The 17,503-nt window shown below is 38.1% G+C and overlaps 1 protein-coding gene across 3 annotated transcripts in view; it reads right to left on the bottom strand.

The window, feature by feature from the left end:
• Positions 1–17,503, bottom strand: part of dysf (neuronal PAS domain protein dysfusion) — a 395,946-nt gene that overhangs the window by 22,605 nt on the left and 355,838 nt on the right. For all 3 annotated transcript variants that reach the window (XM_090375456.1, XM_090375455.1, XM_090375457.1), the window contains one exon: positions 11,346–11,499. In XM_090375456.1, coding sequence (XP_090231582.1) covers positions 11,346–11,499 — 154 coding nt within the window. The remainder of the gene's footprint in view (positions 1–11,345; positions 11,500–17,503) is intronic.

The following is a 17,503-nucleotide window of genomic DNA, read 5'->3' as shown; positions in this document are numbered from 1 at the left end:
GTCCTAATCGGCCACACACAGACCATTTAGTAGGTGGTAGATGACTTTCATCAACCGGTGAAATACCACCACTTTGCTTATTGGAGGCTTGAAGTGGTGAAACCCATGTTTAGTCTCTATAGCAAAGTTTCCGGCATTCCCCTCCCCCCATACTTCTCCTTCAACCCATGCACGGTACTAAGTACTATAGGTTTTGATACCTTTCGTGTTTGGGGTTTTCATTAAAAAAAAAAAAAAAAACTTTCTCCAGTCTACCAAACTATTTACAAACAAGAGAAGGGTTTTCAATAAAAAAACTTATCCCTCAGAATTACAAAAATGATAGGTTGTCAAGTATGAAAATTAATATTTGTGGTTTAAAGAATATTTCCTATGATTCTCTCGATTTCCGAAATATATTCCAGTTCTATTTGATACGACGTATTTATGTCTTTCTCCAAGAGTTCAGGCATTAACAGTGAATTTGATGTAAAATTTAAAAATGCAGATAAGCTATGGGATGAGAGAAATTAGTGAACCTGGTGGGTTAATGGTCCTAACATCATTGAAAAAACTTATTAGGTTAAGATGTTTAGTTTTTCTTTAGAAAGGGAACTAAAATAACTTCGTCCTGAAGTAAAAATGCCTATATGAAAAATTCTGATTTTATTTCCTGATCAAGTCTGCGACTGGAGTCCGCACTTAATAGAATAGATGTGCGGAAATTTGCCTTTAGCATACGGTAGTTAATATCTTTATTGCAGGCAGTGATTGGATACATGATTGCCTGATGCAATAATACCCACAACAGCGACAATGCTTAGTAGTTGATTGCTGGAACAAACTTCCATCTGTCGTTGTGGAAGTTGATAGGTTAAATAAATTCAAGGAGGAATGGACAAACTTTTAGACGGAATGGATGTGTGAATTTTTTTTTTCTTTTTTTGACTGATGTTACATAAGCTCATACGCTTGCTTTCTTGCATCACATGCCTCTACTACTACTTTCTAAGCCGTTCTTCATATATGTGTATCGATTAGCACCCAATCTGGTCGCCATCTTTCAACCTTTTCTAGAAGTTCTATATCTCTCTTCAAGTGTAGCCTCTAGACCTGGATACAGTATTTTAAATGCGGTCTCACCATGCGCCTTCGTAGCCGCCAGTTTACGCTGCATGAAATTTTTCACGTCTGACTGAATCGCAGTCCTTAATTTTTTTTTCATTCTGGACCACATTCCTTTGTCTTGTAAATCTTGAATTTCTTTTCTCTAAGTGCAAAATATTACATTTAGAATCATTAAACTTCAGTTGCTGTTTTTCAGACCATTTTGCAACTGATCATTATGAAGCAAAATGGCCTGGTTCTGATCGCTAACCACACTTCCTACCTTTTATCTCATCAGCGAACATTAACAACTTCCCCTTCAATTACTTATCAATGCCATTTAAGAAAGATAAACAGAAGTGACCCCAACACTGATCTCTGAGTTATGTCCGTTTATGACTACTCTGTCTCCTATCTTTTATTGGCCCTCGTGGGTAGCACAGTTGGTATAATAACCATCCTCCCCACACCAGCCGGAAAAGGTCTGAGTTCGAATCCCGTCAATGACGCGAGGAATTTTTTTGAGTTTGTCGGTCTGAGGCGGGGCTAGCATGGTTTTTCTACCGGAAACTCGGATTTTTCGTCCAGCAAACGGACAACAGAACTTACGCAATTTATAGACAATACACACGGAGCAATATGGCCTTAGTCGGCGATGCTCCTAACAACCACAACAAAACAGAAAATTTCTCCAGTTTATACATTAGTCTTTCATGGGAAACCGTATCAAAAGCTCTTTACTGAAATCAATGTTGTTTCTTGAATCCAACTGTTTTTTGACTTCGCTATATTAATTAACTAATTTGTTAGGCAAGATTTTTCCCTTCACGGATCCATCCATTAAAGGTACCATTCCCATCAAGATGATACTGTATATTTATTGTATCCGCAATCAGAGATTTCACTATCCTACTTACTACTGACGTCAAACTCGTTAGTCTATAGTTTCCCTTCACGTCTTTCGCGCCTCCTTTGTGGACTGGGAAGACATCGCTTCTCCCGCGTACTGGGATTATCCTGGAATCTAATCATTAACATTTTAAACATCCTTTTTTTTTTTTTTTCTGATGATATACATACATGCAGCGTCTTTTAACAAGCATGTATTCTTGGAGCCTTATCTTCGCTCAACTTCGGTAGTTTTTTCCACATATTCTGCGAAATTGATATACTGTATCACTTAATATACAAGCTATTATTTTTAGGCCACCAGAATAATTAAATTCATCTGCCGTGCTGTGTGTCTTATGTCAGTTAAGACACTAAAGTACCTCGCATCATCGACGGGATTCGAACCCGGGCTTTTTCCACCCGGTGTGGGGAGGACGGTGACGCTAGCACTGTGCTACTGCGCAGATACAGTTCAGTTCAGTTTATGTATAACTGTCTCTGATGGTACCCAGACTGATGTCCATCTCCACCTATATTCGTGTATCCAAAAAATAAAATAAAATAGTAAGACCATTTCTTCACCAGGGCAACCGCATCCCGGTGTCCGTCTCCAGCACGTGGGTCTACTATGCTGTGTGTAAATAACACAAAAATCCCGCACCTACCAGCAGTAGTGCAAGTCTGATGGGTGCCAGTGTCTCCCACTTCTAGTCTGCCCAAACTCAGGAGCCAGGGAAAAAAAAAAAAAAAACCCTCCCAAAAAAAAAACCAACTTAATATACAGCAGTCCGGTTACTTGTAACTGATCCCTGATGGTTCGAGATCGTTTGAAAAGATCGTTTCAAAGCACCTATTTAACTCGCCTGCCACTTCTGCTGGGCTTTCTATGATTCTATCAAGTAATGGCATGTGTGATTTACTCTTCTTTTTTGTATTCACCTACGAAAAGAACTCTTTGCTCCATTTGAACTCTCTTTGATAGTTATTTCTCGTATTCGTTTTCGCCTGTCTTATCGCATGAATGGTTTTGTGCATATCGTACTTATAATAATCATATAAATCAGTATTTCGCGATGGTCTGTAACTGTCCCATGCTTGTTTATTTTGTCTCAATTAAACCCTTAACCTCTTTTATCAACCATAAGGGAACTTTATTTTACAGAATCCACCAGCTTATAGTTGTCTTTCTAGTTAGAACCCAAGAAATACTTCAATCCAATTATATTCCCCTCTCTTTAGATTGATGCGTTCCCATTTCCCCTTGACCACAGAAATTCTTTTTGACACTACCCATTTTATACATTGTGATCACTACCGGCTACTGGTTTTTTGAACTGTTAAATTTTGGATTCAGTTTGGATTCTTGGTAAGAACCGAGTCGAGGATATTACAGTCCCTTCTAGTTTCTCATATGTTGAAATAAATAACAATCATCCAGATGGCTCAAAACTTTGTTTTCCTATGGCATAAGGCTGTCCAATCTATAAGGGACAGGTTGAAGTTGCCCATAATGAATCAATCATGCGTGGCTGACTGTTCAAAGTTGCTTATAGAAATTTTCTTTTATACTCTTCAGAATAGTTTGGTCTGTAACATACCGCGACTGTCATCTTCCCTTTACCCATGTCATGCTGCACCACACAGACTCAGCGTTCCTCTAAATTGATCTGACTCTGGATAGTCCAATTGCTTTCAGAGAGCTTTGATATAAGGAGCATGACTCGCTCTCTCTCCTACAATCTCTTCCTGTTGCTATTGAACACCATATATTCGCCATAATAAGATTCTTCATCCCTTTTTTATCTCTGTATGATACCATGTCTCTGTTGTTCCTATTATATCAGCATTGGTTGACCTAATCGGAAGTTAAAATTCGTTTTATTTATTTACAGTATTCCTGGCACGACTATATAGGCGAAGTAAATTTTGTATATTTTGCCTGTGTATAACCTGATGCATCCCGGTTCATTTTCCTCATGGTAATGTGACTAGCGGTTTTTGAACTTATTTAAAAACTTATTTTTTCTGTGCAAAAGGTAATAATAAGTCGCACACAAGTTACACAAAAAGAGGGCGCAAATGTTATTTTCGAACCATGTTACTAATCTGCATCACTCCGATGGCTCATATGTCGCTCCAAAATAGCAGTTTTCTTGAACCTTAAACCGCAAGAGTTTTTGCTAGTATCATTTAGCACTGCTTTAGCAGTGCTAAATGATACTTGCAAAAACTCTTGCGCCTTTCTTGTTCAAATGAATTAAATCTTTGCCAAAATATTTCTACTATTAACTAGGAAAAGCCACTAATTGTAGCACAAAAATTGTGCCTTATCTCCACGAAAAACTACCTTTATTATTTGCGGGTATCCTCATTCTCAGAATAAGGCGTTCGTAAACGAGACTGTATGAGAATTGTTTACGAACTCATACTCTGTATTAGCTTTATTCTAACTCATACTCATTGTTCAAAAATTATTGATGACTTTGGTTAAGAGTTAATGATTTCCAACTTTAATATACAGTGTTGTTAAAATTAAAAGTATCCCTATGTAGAGGGCTCTGGAGCGAGTTCTAAGGCTCGTACTGAAGAGAAATTTGGGCAACAGGTACAATAAAGAATGCGCTCTCCATTTATTGGGGGGGGATTAGTTACAAAATCTGTCACTATATGGCGCGTAACTATCTTAGTTACGATTATGCAAATAACTTACGTCATTTGCATAATCATAAGTTATTGCCACAGCGCCACTCTACTGTACTGTATAAAAGCAAAGCAGTCTCTTCAAAATCATACAGTAGATGTTTGCCTGCACTACAGCAGCAATGCCAACAACGTTGCAGGAAAGGCGCCATTAGTGAAGCTGTACTATCAGAACAGCAACAATGCAGCTGCGGCTATCACAGAATTCCGGCGTCGTAAGCACATAAGGCCCACGTGGACCTATGACTGTTTGTGCTATCCGCAAAATGATTGCGAAATTTGAAGCAACAGGACATCTTGGTGTTCAACCAGGTAGAGGTCGAAATCGAGTGGACCTCTCTCGTGTTGAAGATGTGGCTATGGCTGTCGTGGATTTATCAAGTCAATCTCCATGTGGTAGTGCAAGTGTGCCAGCTGTGTCTCGTCAAGTGGACATGCTGTATTTCACTGTAAGGCTAGTAATTCGTCAGGTGTTGCAGTACTATCCTTACAAGATGCACAAGCAGCTAAAGTATGGTGATTGTTTGTTTCACATACGCACTTCAGTTTCTGGCGCAAATGACAGTGGATATCACTTGGCCATGGAACATCCTTTGGAATGATGAAGCCCACTTCTGCTTAAATGGACAAGTGAATACGCACAACTGTCGCATTTGGGCAACAGAAAACCCACGAATTATCCAAGAGATCCCGTTGCATTCTCCAAAAGTGACAGTGTGGTGTGGATTTACGGCCACATTCATAATTGGGCCATATTTTTTTGAACAGGTAACACCGACTGGACCCCGCACCTGTTCCGTCACTGGACAGCGATATTATGAAATATTGGCAAATTTCGCAATACCAGAGTTGCAACAACATGGGTGCCTTCAGGATACCATATTCATGCAAGATGTTGCGCCACCCCACGTCCACCGTTGTGTCCAAAGATTGCAAAGGCAACACTTTACAGACGAAGGGGTCATCAGCCGTTGTTTCCAGACATCTTGGCCACTCCGATCACCGGACCTCACCCCATGCGACTTCTAGTTGTGGGATTTTTTGAAGGACCAGGTGTATCGGGAAGGATGTCAAACTCTGGAAGATCTGAAGGACAGCATTAAACGTCATGTGCTGGCTATTCCAGTTGACATGTTACGTTCTGCTGTAGAAAATGCTGTTCTTCGAATGGAAACTGTTGTCGACCAAAATGGAGGACACATTGAACAATTGCGGCGCTGTTCAAGTGATTTGTATTTTCACAGCGCCATATAGGGACAAATTTTGTAACTAATTTTTCCCCCCAATAAATGGCGAGCGCATTCTTTATTGTACCTGTTGTCCAAATTTCTCTTTTAGAACTCGCTGCAGAGCCCTACATTGGGATACTTTAATTTTAACAACCCTGTACATTACAGAAGACTAACAAAACACAAAAGACTTTTACTACTCCTACATTATAAGTTTAAAGGAATGAGGCACGTCCTCATATGTTGGCTTTTCTTTATCCGGATTTTCTACTTGCATTGGTATTTGAATCACTAATTACAGAAATTGGAAATTATTATTATGTGAGTTATTTAAATGAAAAGGAAAGTAGTAACAACTCTCTTGCATCCATTACTCATTGTAATACACCTGGATACGTCTAACAATGATGTAATAACTCTAATTTAGAAGAAATACTGGCTTTTCTATAACGAAGTACTGTGAAATTCTTCGAAGGAACATTTGTCTCTGGCTAAGATATCGATTTCACCGAAACATAGCATTCGGAGAATATAAATCGGAAAAGGTGCCGGTTTAATTTCACAAACTATTTTCTTGTTTCTCACAGTGTCAGAGCAACATTTTAAACATCATTTCTGAGAGGCAGAATGAGGTCAAGATTTGCATAGCCAGGTCATCGGGAGACCTGTAGGTTGCGTTACGGAATCGTTCATGAAAAGTGAAGGTTGTAGCAATTTCTCACAAAGAGAAAATGTCAGATTCTGAACTGATGATCAAACACAGCCATTCTCATTCTAGGCTGCAAGGTGTAATTTTTTAGTTTGGAAGATTTGAAGAATTATGAGGAAGGAATAATGAACCTTTAATCATTATCCTTCGATCTAATAGAAAATTTTCCTGAGCCAAAAAAATCACTATTCCCGAAATTCGAAACGCAATATGAATATGAAAGAGAGAGAGAGAGAAAAAAAAAAAAAGAATAAACACGAAACGTATTAGAACCTATACTTTAGTATTGTAGCAGATTGCAGTTGAGACGACAGAAGATACCTGGTTGTTCGATAGAATAGACACTTGCTCCAAAGAGAAGCGATAAATGAGCAAGAAAAGTTAGTTGATAAGTGTGAGTTCAACTGAGAATGGATATCAACTGGTTGAGACGCGTGTTCATAATGGTTTAGAAGAACAAGATGGAATTACAGTTGCCAATTCAGAAGAATATCTGTAGAAAAGGTCTGCAGCATTAACGGAATTTTACCAAGCGCAGTGATTATCGTGACACACTTGCTATCTATTATACAGGAGTTTATAACTACTGTCCTATTCACGATAATTTGTATATGCTTATGCCAAAGAAGGTTTGTTATTTGGTTTTTAGGAGCATTAGCAAGGACATATTGCTCCGGGATATGCGGTGGTCATTCCCTGACCTTTCCGCCTCCTCCGTATTTGGTGGTTACGGGCTCGAACCCTGGTCTGCGTTTCTCTAATCAAGAAGCGTGTGCTACACACTGCTGCTCCTTCCCACCTGGCTACAGAGGCGCCGCCAAAGAAGGTCACGGTTGTCCAGTAAAGAGGTGTGATCCTAATTCGAAAGCTGAGAATTGTTAAAAGATGAACATGATAATGGGAAGAAAACCCTTTGTTGCAAGAAATAAGGACAAACTGGGATTTTGGAGGATCGAAGTTAAATAACTTTTCTTCTCCCCATTGTGCAGAAGCCATTGTACAGAATTTGTCGAACTGAAAAGCGAATTGTACTGTCAGCAAATGTATGGATAGGATTTCCAGTCACGTGGAAGGTATTAATATACGAGAAACAAAAAGTAGGTGAAAAAACAGAAACTTATGGGATTCCAACATTACTTGCAATGTTAAAAGACAAAGAGCTGTCTAACATCACACGCAGTGAGCGGTCAAAGAGCGAGAGAGAGGGGAGATTAGCTACGAACTTTCGGAAACCGGAAGGCAGTCCATAAGATAAAAGCCTGCTCAAAAATCCTTTATGCCAAATACCATCGAAAGCTTTAGAAATGTTGAAAGAAAATGCTTGCGTTTCTCTAAACATTTTCCATGGAATTTGTCCAAAGATGAGTAACAGTAAGACATGAGATGGATTTCTTTATTACTGTGGAAAGAGTTTAGGCAAGAGCAATATGATATAATTGAAAGAGAGGTATTTTCCACTCTCTTTAGGAATTGGCTGGATATGAGCAAATTTCCACGCAGAGGAAGAAACGCCAATGGAATGGAAAATGAAAAGGCGACACAGAAGTGGAGAAATGCTATCGAGCCGTGGAGACATCTGGGCATCACGACCGTTCACGATTTTTTTTAATGTTCTTCTGTCAGAAAAGTAAGGGTGGAATTCAGTGAAATATGTCGGTATAGTAAATTTCTCTTGATCACCGATGCAAGAATTAAAGGAAACGTAAGATGCTAATAAGTTAGCTTGTGAAGGTGCAGTGAATCCATTAGGTTGCGACAGAAGTAGAGGTAAGGATTGAAAAAAGTTTCGACGAACAGTTTTGGCAAAAGAGATTCTACCATTTGAACAAAAAAGAAATTTTATAAGAAGCAAGTTTCCTACTTGCTTCTTATAAAGACTTTTCAAAATCGAGTGTGAATAACTTATTAACAAAAGTTGTGAACTTAGTGTGGACAGAAGAAGCTGGAAATTTAGATTACGAAACACTTGCGATATACTGTAACTTACCTTGAATAGTCTATGCACATTTTTGGAAACCCCATGGTTTACGATAAAGTTTTACAGTTTAGGGTGGAATTAAAAATAAAGGGTACCATTGCTACAAGAATTCGTTTACAAAGTCCGAGAAGATATCAGGATAAGTTTTAAAAGAATGAAAGAAATAATGTTTTAAAAGAATGAAAGAAGTTTTAAAAGAAAGCTTCAAAGAAAGATGTGAGAAATTCAACGATAAAGGCAACAAATAAAGTTGAAAATATGAGGTAAAAAGATTGAGCCAACGGAAATCAAAAGAGGGGGACGCTAGATTAAGAAGTCTGTAACATGGAATATCAGAGCGGAAGTATGACCTTTAAAACGAACGAATCACATTTTAAATAACTAGGAACTAGACGAATGGTAGCGGAGGTAACTAATAATTGAAATTTTGTTAGAAAAGTAAGTGGCTTAGCACATTGCAGATGGAAATGGATATCACTTAGATTAGAACTGAGACGAGATATACTGGTGAAAAGAATTTGGAAGGTTTAGTTATTTTCGCAGATAAGTTTGTTTCAGTTGTTGGACTCTTCAAGACGCATTGATGCAGACGAGATAAAAGTTGTGGGAAGGGGGAGCACGTATGAAGTATCGAACTGTTAGATATGGCATACACACAGCAAGATATACCCAGCTCCTTCAAATAACGTGGCCCCGGCAGTGTGCCCTGCATACACACTATTCATACTCTCTCCAGTCAGTCAGTGGAATAGAGGCAGAAATATTATAGATGATCTGGATGGTGGTGGGTTATCTAGCGGCAGACCTCCGGAAACCGTTTTTTAAAGCTTCCAATATTCCTTACATTTCACCCTCGAAATGTTCGGAATATTGGACCTTGCTATGATGTTCGTCATAAACTCAAAAAGCTTGACCTCATACTGCCATGATAAAAGAAGAGAAGAATTAAAATAAAATAAAACAAAAATGCATATACTTTGTTAAAGTATATGCATTTTGTTAAAGTATATGCATTTGTATACTTTGTTAAATGCATATACTTAAAAACTTCGTACGCGTTATCTACGTTCGATTTCGATCAAGGAGAGACTTTCTACTCTTACTGAATACTCAGCGCTAGGGGCTTATATTCGACTTAGAGGTAAATACTATTATCTAAGGTTCTGTTTAAGTTGCTAGAAGCTTTTTGAATTCTATTTCCCGAATGCCCTCCATTATAATACAGTGGTGGTTTCGCCACGTGACACTCGTTTGTAGAAGTCTGCGTGCCCGTAGAACGACTGTATAAATTTCTATGTACTCTTCAACCGAGGCGCCATAGGCGAATTTCAGGCAGGCAGAGAGAGAGAGAGAGAGAGAGAGAGAGCTCGCGGCTTTCTTCCGCGAGCTATTCCGGATTTTTTCAGCATACACAACATGCAAATTGGCCTGTGAACACACAATTCTACAAGCATAATATACTTATATGGATATAAGTTACGTTTGGGTGCTGTTAATATAATAATTTATATATATATATGTGTATAGCATCTCTAAAGAATTGGTGAATCCGCTATACATTTAAAAATCTGAGACGCTGCCAGGACAGTACCTTGTCATCAGCTGGTTATTTATTTGGTTTTTAGGAGTATTAGCAACTAAGGCCATATTGCTCCGGGGGATATGCGGTGGTCATTCCCTGACCTTTCCGCATCCTCCGTATTTGGTGGTCACGGGCTCGAACCCCGGTCTAATCAAGAAACGTGTGGTACGCACTGCCGCTCCTGCCCACCTGGCTACGGAGGCGCCCATCAGCTGGCGTTTGGCATCTATTAGTGAATGTGTGCCGAACTGTGAATAATGTATTTTGTCGAAGTTCAGTCAAGCGGTGTATGTTTGTTTAGCTCTAACCCAGAGCTAAACAAACTATGTTTAGCTCTAACCCAGAGCTAAACAAACTATGTTTAGCTCTAACCCAGAGAAGTGGGCAGCGTTTGCCCTACGCAGTGCAATACTGTAGAACTGTAAGGGTATTTCAATGCAGTAGTTGAAATAAAATCAAAATTCGTATGCTGATGACAAGCTTCGAAACAGCAGTCCTGACGGTGTTTAAAATGTTTAAATGTATATACGATTCATATATGTAGTTGATGGTATACAATTTAAAAGGCTATTGTTTGTTTGTTATTTGGTTTTTAGGAGCATTAGCAACTAAGGCCATATTTCTCCGGGAATATGCGGTGGTCATTCCCTGACCTTTCCGCATCCTTCGTATTTGGTGGTGACTGGATCGAACCCCGGTCTAATCAAGAAGCGTGTGTTACGCACTGCTGCTCCTTCCCACCTGGCTACGGAGGCGCCAAAAGGTCTATTAGCAACTTACGCAAAAACGTGGATAACGCCATATGTCTTCAAGTTGTAAATAAAATCAAAACTCTTACGCTGATGAGAAGTCAGTAAGCTTGGAAATAGCAATACTGGAATCTGAAATTTTTAAATGTATAGCCGATTCACCTATTCAGGTGAATCTTTTTTAAATCGTTATACAATTTTTAAAAAAGATATTAGCAACTATTTGCCTCCAAATCGATCATAAACCCGAGCTTTAGTCTCGAGTATTCGGCATTCGATCTTCAGAGCAAGCAGAAAGTCCCCATGATCAAACTCAAACGCATGTAACATGTAGTTTGATTTTATTTCAACTATTACGTTTAAATACCCCCATAATCCTGTAGCACGAGTATTATAATCATTGTGTAATACCGTATCCTACCTGAGTACTTGATTGGTACACACAATTACGGATTGCTGAGAACTGTCCGTTGCATCTTTAATCTGAAGAACAGCATGGACCCAAAGCCAAGATCCTGAGCTAGCTTGCAGCCGAAGAAGAATAATACAGGATCGTTCCTGGTCGGACTGGGTTACTGTAAAAAAAAAAACAAACAAACAAACACACACCCATTTATATTATAACTATTTCCAATATAATTCAAGGCAATAAACAATTATGAACATTGTTAATAGGAGTACTCGTATTTATTATAAATACAGTACTATTAATTCCATACAATAAGCAGGTTCTAAGAAAATATATTCATCAGATTAAATATCTAAAATTCACATAAAAACGGGGAACCTTAAAAATGGTATTGGTATATTACGCAGTGTGGGGTGAAAACAGAAAAACATACATGCAATCGATGAGGGGGGAAAAATCTTAATTTTATTTAGCTGTGTCGTGAAGCTAATGAATGAAAATTTTAAACAAAGTTCAATCTGTTTAAATACAATTAAATACAGATTTGATAATAGGATACACATGTATAATTATGTCCTTTAGTCCAACATTTCGAATTAATATGACTAATTTTCATATAAACAAAATAAAAAATGAAATAAACCGAATTGTGTGGAAAGGAAACTATGTGGTTAGTCATACGTATAGAATGAACGACAACTAAGTACATTGTAATACTACGTGAACGTACAGTATTTTAAAATTATTTAATTAAGTGTACTACATCAGACTCCTTTGAGTAGACCGGGGTTCAAGCTCGTGACTGCTAAATACGGTCGATCTGCCAACCCGCACTGGACCAGCGTGGCAGATTATGGTCCATTTCCCTCAACATGAATTATTGAGGAGGCTTCCACCCTGCATTGGGTTGATAATGGCTGCAGTTTACCTTTTTTTTTTTTTAAACTAAATCAGACTATACTTAAGATATTGGCAACGTTTCAAGGTTCTACTAAACCCCGTGTTCAGGTTTCGGTCGCAAAAAAGTTCAGGTCAGCAGGTTCCGGTCACACCTGTGGGTCGAGTGCAGCGAATTTTGGCAACTTAAATCGTTCTTTGGCAGCCAAAACTTCCGTTTTTACTTCCGCGCTGGCGGGACTTTTGGAAAGTCTGGGTATTTCATTTTGCAAACCTCAAAATTCAGAGAGAGAGAGAGAGAGAGAGAGAGAGAGAGAGAGAGAGAGAGAGAGAGAGAGAGAGAGAGAGATTATAAAATGACTTCGAGGTTTAAGAACTTTATATCCATAAAGTACTTGCTGGAGGAGTTGAAAATCTGCGACATTCCTATATTAAGTATGCACAAACAGAAATAGGATGACTACTTATTAACATTCACAAAGGGCAAAACAATAATTTAAAGACAATGACAAAGGTGCAACATGGTGTATTAGTAAATCACAGTACACGCACGGGCGCAGTGATGAAGCTGCGCTACGGGAATAGAGACTGTATATAATCCCTGCCGTGGTTCACTTTTCCTTTAAAGCTGTGGGAATTCAATAAAAACTATTGAAACCACATGGAATAGAAAACTTAACTACTTTTTAAATAAGAAATTTAACTACTTTTTAAATAAGAAATTTAACTATTTTTTTCACAAGTTGTCTTTGCTTCAATCACAACCAATACCTCATTAGCTACTTAGTTTTCAAAGAAGTCCCAAAATTAGCTGAAATATCTATCGGGTTTTCTTTTTAGAAGAAGTCAGCTGATTTTCTGTATAAATATTTTTTCCTAAACAACGAGATAGAATTTAAAAAAAAATTTCATTATGCTCTTTGTAAGTACTTCTCCGCAAATAATAACATTGTAGTTGAGGATGTTCTTTATCTATAAATAAAAGAGAAATTTATTTATTTTTAATAAAAAAAAACTTTATTATTCAATATTTTATTTTTTTTGCCTTGATATTTGCTTTTGAGGGCCCAGCACTTTCTTGATCATAGTATGGTAGGTCGCTGCAGTTCACGTTATGTCGAATTAGTAACAATCACACAAGGTCTGGACGCACAATTCTTATTGTGTTTCAATATCAGTTCTCCTAACGCTTACAGTGTTCAACAAGCGGTCCATAGCAAATACAAAAACGAGCACGTCCAGTATCAGTCATATAACTGAACTCTTGTTTGAAGTTAACGATATAGCTTTGGGGCGGTCTTAAACTAAAGAAGAACCTGGTTGAAATAGCCAGTCATGAGGTCCAACTTTCTAGGAAGTGAAAACCAATATCAATAACGTCTTCATCACAGTGTTATGACAGCCTCTATCAGGGCATGTATGTGTTAATTTATTTTAAACTATAATATATCTAAAAACGTGGCATTAACCGTTCCTTTGTACAACACTCACTTGAGTAAACTGCGTGGGACTGCTTCAGTGATGTATTCTTCAGCGCATAATACGAATAGCAAGAAGAGAAAAAGACTAAACTGAGATTAAGAATAAAAACACCCCAAAAACCGGAGTGTGTGCACCTCAGTGTTTTGGTTCATTTTCATGTTTAATTTCATACAATAACACTGAATAACAATGAAAACAAAATTTAACATGGCGGACTTGGTGTATTTTTATTGCTGATTTCGAATGTGCAGCCCGTTTCCGCCCCCCCCCCTTTAGCATCCTCAGCTCGAAAGATATTTTAGTTTTAACTTAAGTACTTATGTTTTGGTCTTTCTGTTCATATTAGTTGGAATGCAGATTGAGAACTGCGGAATCAGGTGTTTTCTAAGTCTTGCTTTAGTGGGCAGTATCTGGCGGTTTCTGGACTTCTCTATCCCATCTGCTTCCTGAACGTCAGACGGATATATAAAAGAAAACCTCCAAGACAAGGCAATCAGTCAGAGTTATGTGTTAGTTAATGTTGTTACATATTAGTAAACGCGTGTTCTTTTTATGATTTTTGGTGTTAATTATAGTTAAGCATGCCTTTAAAATATTATATCAATGCGCTAATTACACAATTAAACCTCGGAAAATCTAACACAGATGATCCAATGGAATTGAGCTCTGAATCGGAAGTACGAATACCCAGACCATGCATCATTTTATAACTCAAAGTGTATTAAATGTGTGTGTGTGTGTGTGTGTGTGTGTGTGTGTGTGTGTGTGTGTGTGTGTGTGTGTGTGTGTGTGTGTGTGTGTGTGTGTGATTGAAATCTATCTAAGGCATTGGTAAAACGTTTGGGATCTAAGCTGAAGGAATAATGTAATTTACTGCAAAAGATACACTTCACAAAAACGACAAAAAAGCTTTCTTCATATTTTACTACGGAAAATTCACTTTGCTAGCTACTTTAATGATGCTAATGGACTACTCGATGATGCCCTTGGAAGGGAGCATTAACCAAAAGAATAGTGGCTTTTCGTCGACTCTTCGAAACTAAGTCTAAAAACTGCGCTACTCCAGTATGGAAACATGCATCCATCTATACCAATCGGTCATACCGTCCACATGAAAGAATATTATGAGAAGATGGAACGCCTCTTAAGAAAAGTGCAGTACGATAAATACAAGTGGCAGATCTACGAAGATTTCAAAATTATAGGGAACCTATTAGGTCTATAATCTGGCTATACAAAATACTGTTGTTTTTGTAAGAGGGGGACAGTAAGACTAAAACCATTCATTATGAAACTAAGATTTGGCTCTCTCTTGAATCTCTCTCTCATGAATCTTGTACCTGGAAAGAAAATTATAAGCCACTAGTTGATCGAATAAACATTTTCACCGCCGCTCATGTAAAGTTAGGTATAATGAATTTCGTAAAAGCTATAGGCAGGAATGGCGATGGCTTTCAATATTTAAAACTGAAGTTTCCACGCATCAGTGATTCCAGAATTAACAAAGGTTCATAAGTCAGAGAGTTACTGAAAGACGAACATTTTGAAAGAGTGTTAAATCCTGTGAAACTGGAAGATTGGAAATCCTTCAGTAAAGTTTATGAACATTTTTGGACAACGACAGAGTAATGACAACTATAAAATCTTGATTGAGAATTTATTACAGGCCTACCAAAATCTCGGTTGCAACATGTCTTTAAAAATACACTTCCTCCATGTTTACATTCAGAAAATTTCCCAGGTAAACTCTGGACAGATTAGTGATAGATGCGTTGAATTTCATTAAGATATTGGTACCACGGAGAAATGTTACTAAGAAAGCTGGAATCCCAGTATACTTGGCTTCCACTTTCATTAGTAACTATTGCTAGACATTGACCAGAGAGGCTTCTGATCATTACAGAAGAAAAAGTAAACGAAAAAATAATAAAAAAATAACTGACTATATTTTTATGCCATTTATTTACCAACTCCATGAGATATGCAATATTTCAGTAGCACAAAATCAAAAGCTTAAAATTTTCTGTCTAGTTTAATTTTTAAAAAGAATTAAAATTAATACAATTAATTGCTAGGGTAACTAAGGTGGAGCAAGGTTGGACGTTGTAAGGTTTGAGGCCTATCAGCAACTTAGGCCATATTACGCCGTATCTAATGCTCTCTCGTGTGACAGTTTGTAGAATCGCTGTTCTCCCCACAACGGGTGGAAAAGACCCCAGTTCGAATCCCATCGATTACGTGAGGAATTTTTATGGGCCTTTTTTCACAACGTGACTGAATTAGTCAGTCTCAGGCGAGTGCAGCATGGTTTTCCCTTCCTCCTCGGGGTTTTCGTCCAGCAAATAGTAAATCTCAGGACCTATTATCCACTAGGAACAGTGCATTTAGAATGTTTTCCACTGTTTCATCGCAGCTGTAGGTCTGATTTCCGTTGCTGTCAATTTCAATTGTGGTGTTAGTTATCTCTCCCTCTGGGAGTGTGTTACAAATAATTTTATATACTACACTCCAGGGATTTGAATTTCTCACAGTATTCTGGGATCCCCCATCTCAACCCATGCACGGTACTAATACTAACCAGTACCACTACCACTAATAATATAATATAACTCTAATAATGAAATACTACAGTATAATACAATACTAATAATACTTACTAATGTTAACACTAGGTAGTAAATGACTCGTATCAACCGTTTCAATATCATCACTTTGCATATTGCACTTTTCTTGAAGTGGTGAAACCCATGTTTAGTTTCCAGAGCAAGGTTTCCGGAATCCCCTCCCACCACATTCTCCTTTCATCCCATGCACGGGCCTTAAGTACTACTGCTTTTGATACCTTTCGTGTTTGGGGTTTTCATTACAAAAAAAAAAAAAAAAAAACCACCCCAGTACACAAGCAATTTAAAAACATAATATAAATGGTGCAATTCGTCCTAAGTTGCTTATGCGCCTTCATAGTTCATTTCACAAATATACATGGTCTCAGTTCTAATCTCAATAACGTCCATTTCCACTTACAGTCTGCCAAACCCCATGTACTTTTTCTGACAGAATTTCAGTTATCGGCGGATTCAACCACTGCTCATCGAAGTTGCCCAAATTATGCGCTGAATGATTCTTTCGCCTAAAAGGTGGTACTTGTACTATGTCCGTTTCGATATTCTCTGTCAGAGACTTGGTAATTTGGAATCTCCTCTTTTCGATCTACTCTGGCTTAAAATATCTCTACCTCATTCTGTCAAATTCATATGTTGTCTCTATCGTTCTCCCAACTCGACTAATCACTTGGAAACTCTTTGATTTCCTCTCTTTGCAACTTGACTTTCTCCATTCCAACTTTCCTAACAGTGAGGTAATTTTCCTTAGTGATTTTAATGGTCACAACTCCGGCTGGTTTCCGTTTTCTAGTCACACAGACCCAGCTGGTCGGGATGCTGAGGCTTTTGCAATTATTAAAGCCCTCGCACAGATTGTTCATTTACCTACCAGAATTCTGGACAATCCTAACCATACAGCCAATACACTTGATCTTTTTCTCATAAACAACCCTTCTAAGTACACGGTTAAAGTAGTCCTTTAGGCACCTCAGATCACAACTTGGTGATAGTCTCTTCTCCAATGGAGCCTTTATCTCAAGGCTCTTCCCAACCTCGTGCTGTTTGGCATTATAAGAATGCAAAATGGGATGACCTGAGAGATTTCTTTCCCTTGGTCGGATTACTGTTTCAAAACTTCTGATGTTAACGTTTGCTCAGATCGGGTCAGCGAAATTATTTTATTACAAA

The sequence above is a fragment of the Mastigoproctus giganteus genome, chromosome 6 (assembly GCF_048544385.1).
Source record: "Mastigoproctus giganteus isolate SK-2022 chromosome 6, ASM4854438v1, whole genome shotgun sequence".
Classification (NCBI taxonomy): Eukaryota; Metazoa; Arthropoda; class Arachnida; order Uropygi; family Thelyphonidae; genus Mastigoproctus; species Mastigoproctus giganteus.
This window is presented reverse-complemented; position numbering and strand designations above follow the sequence as displayed.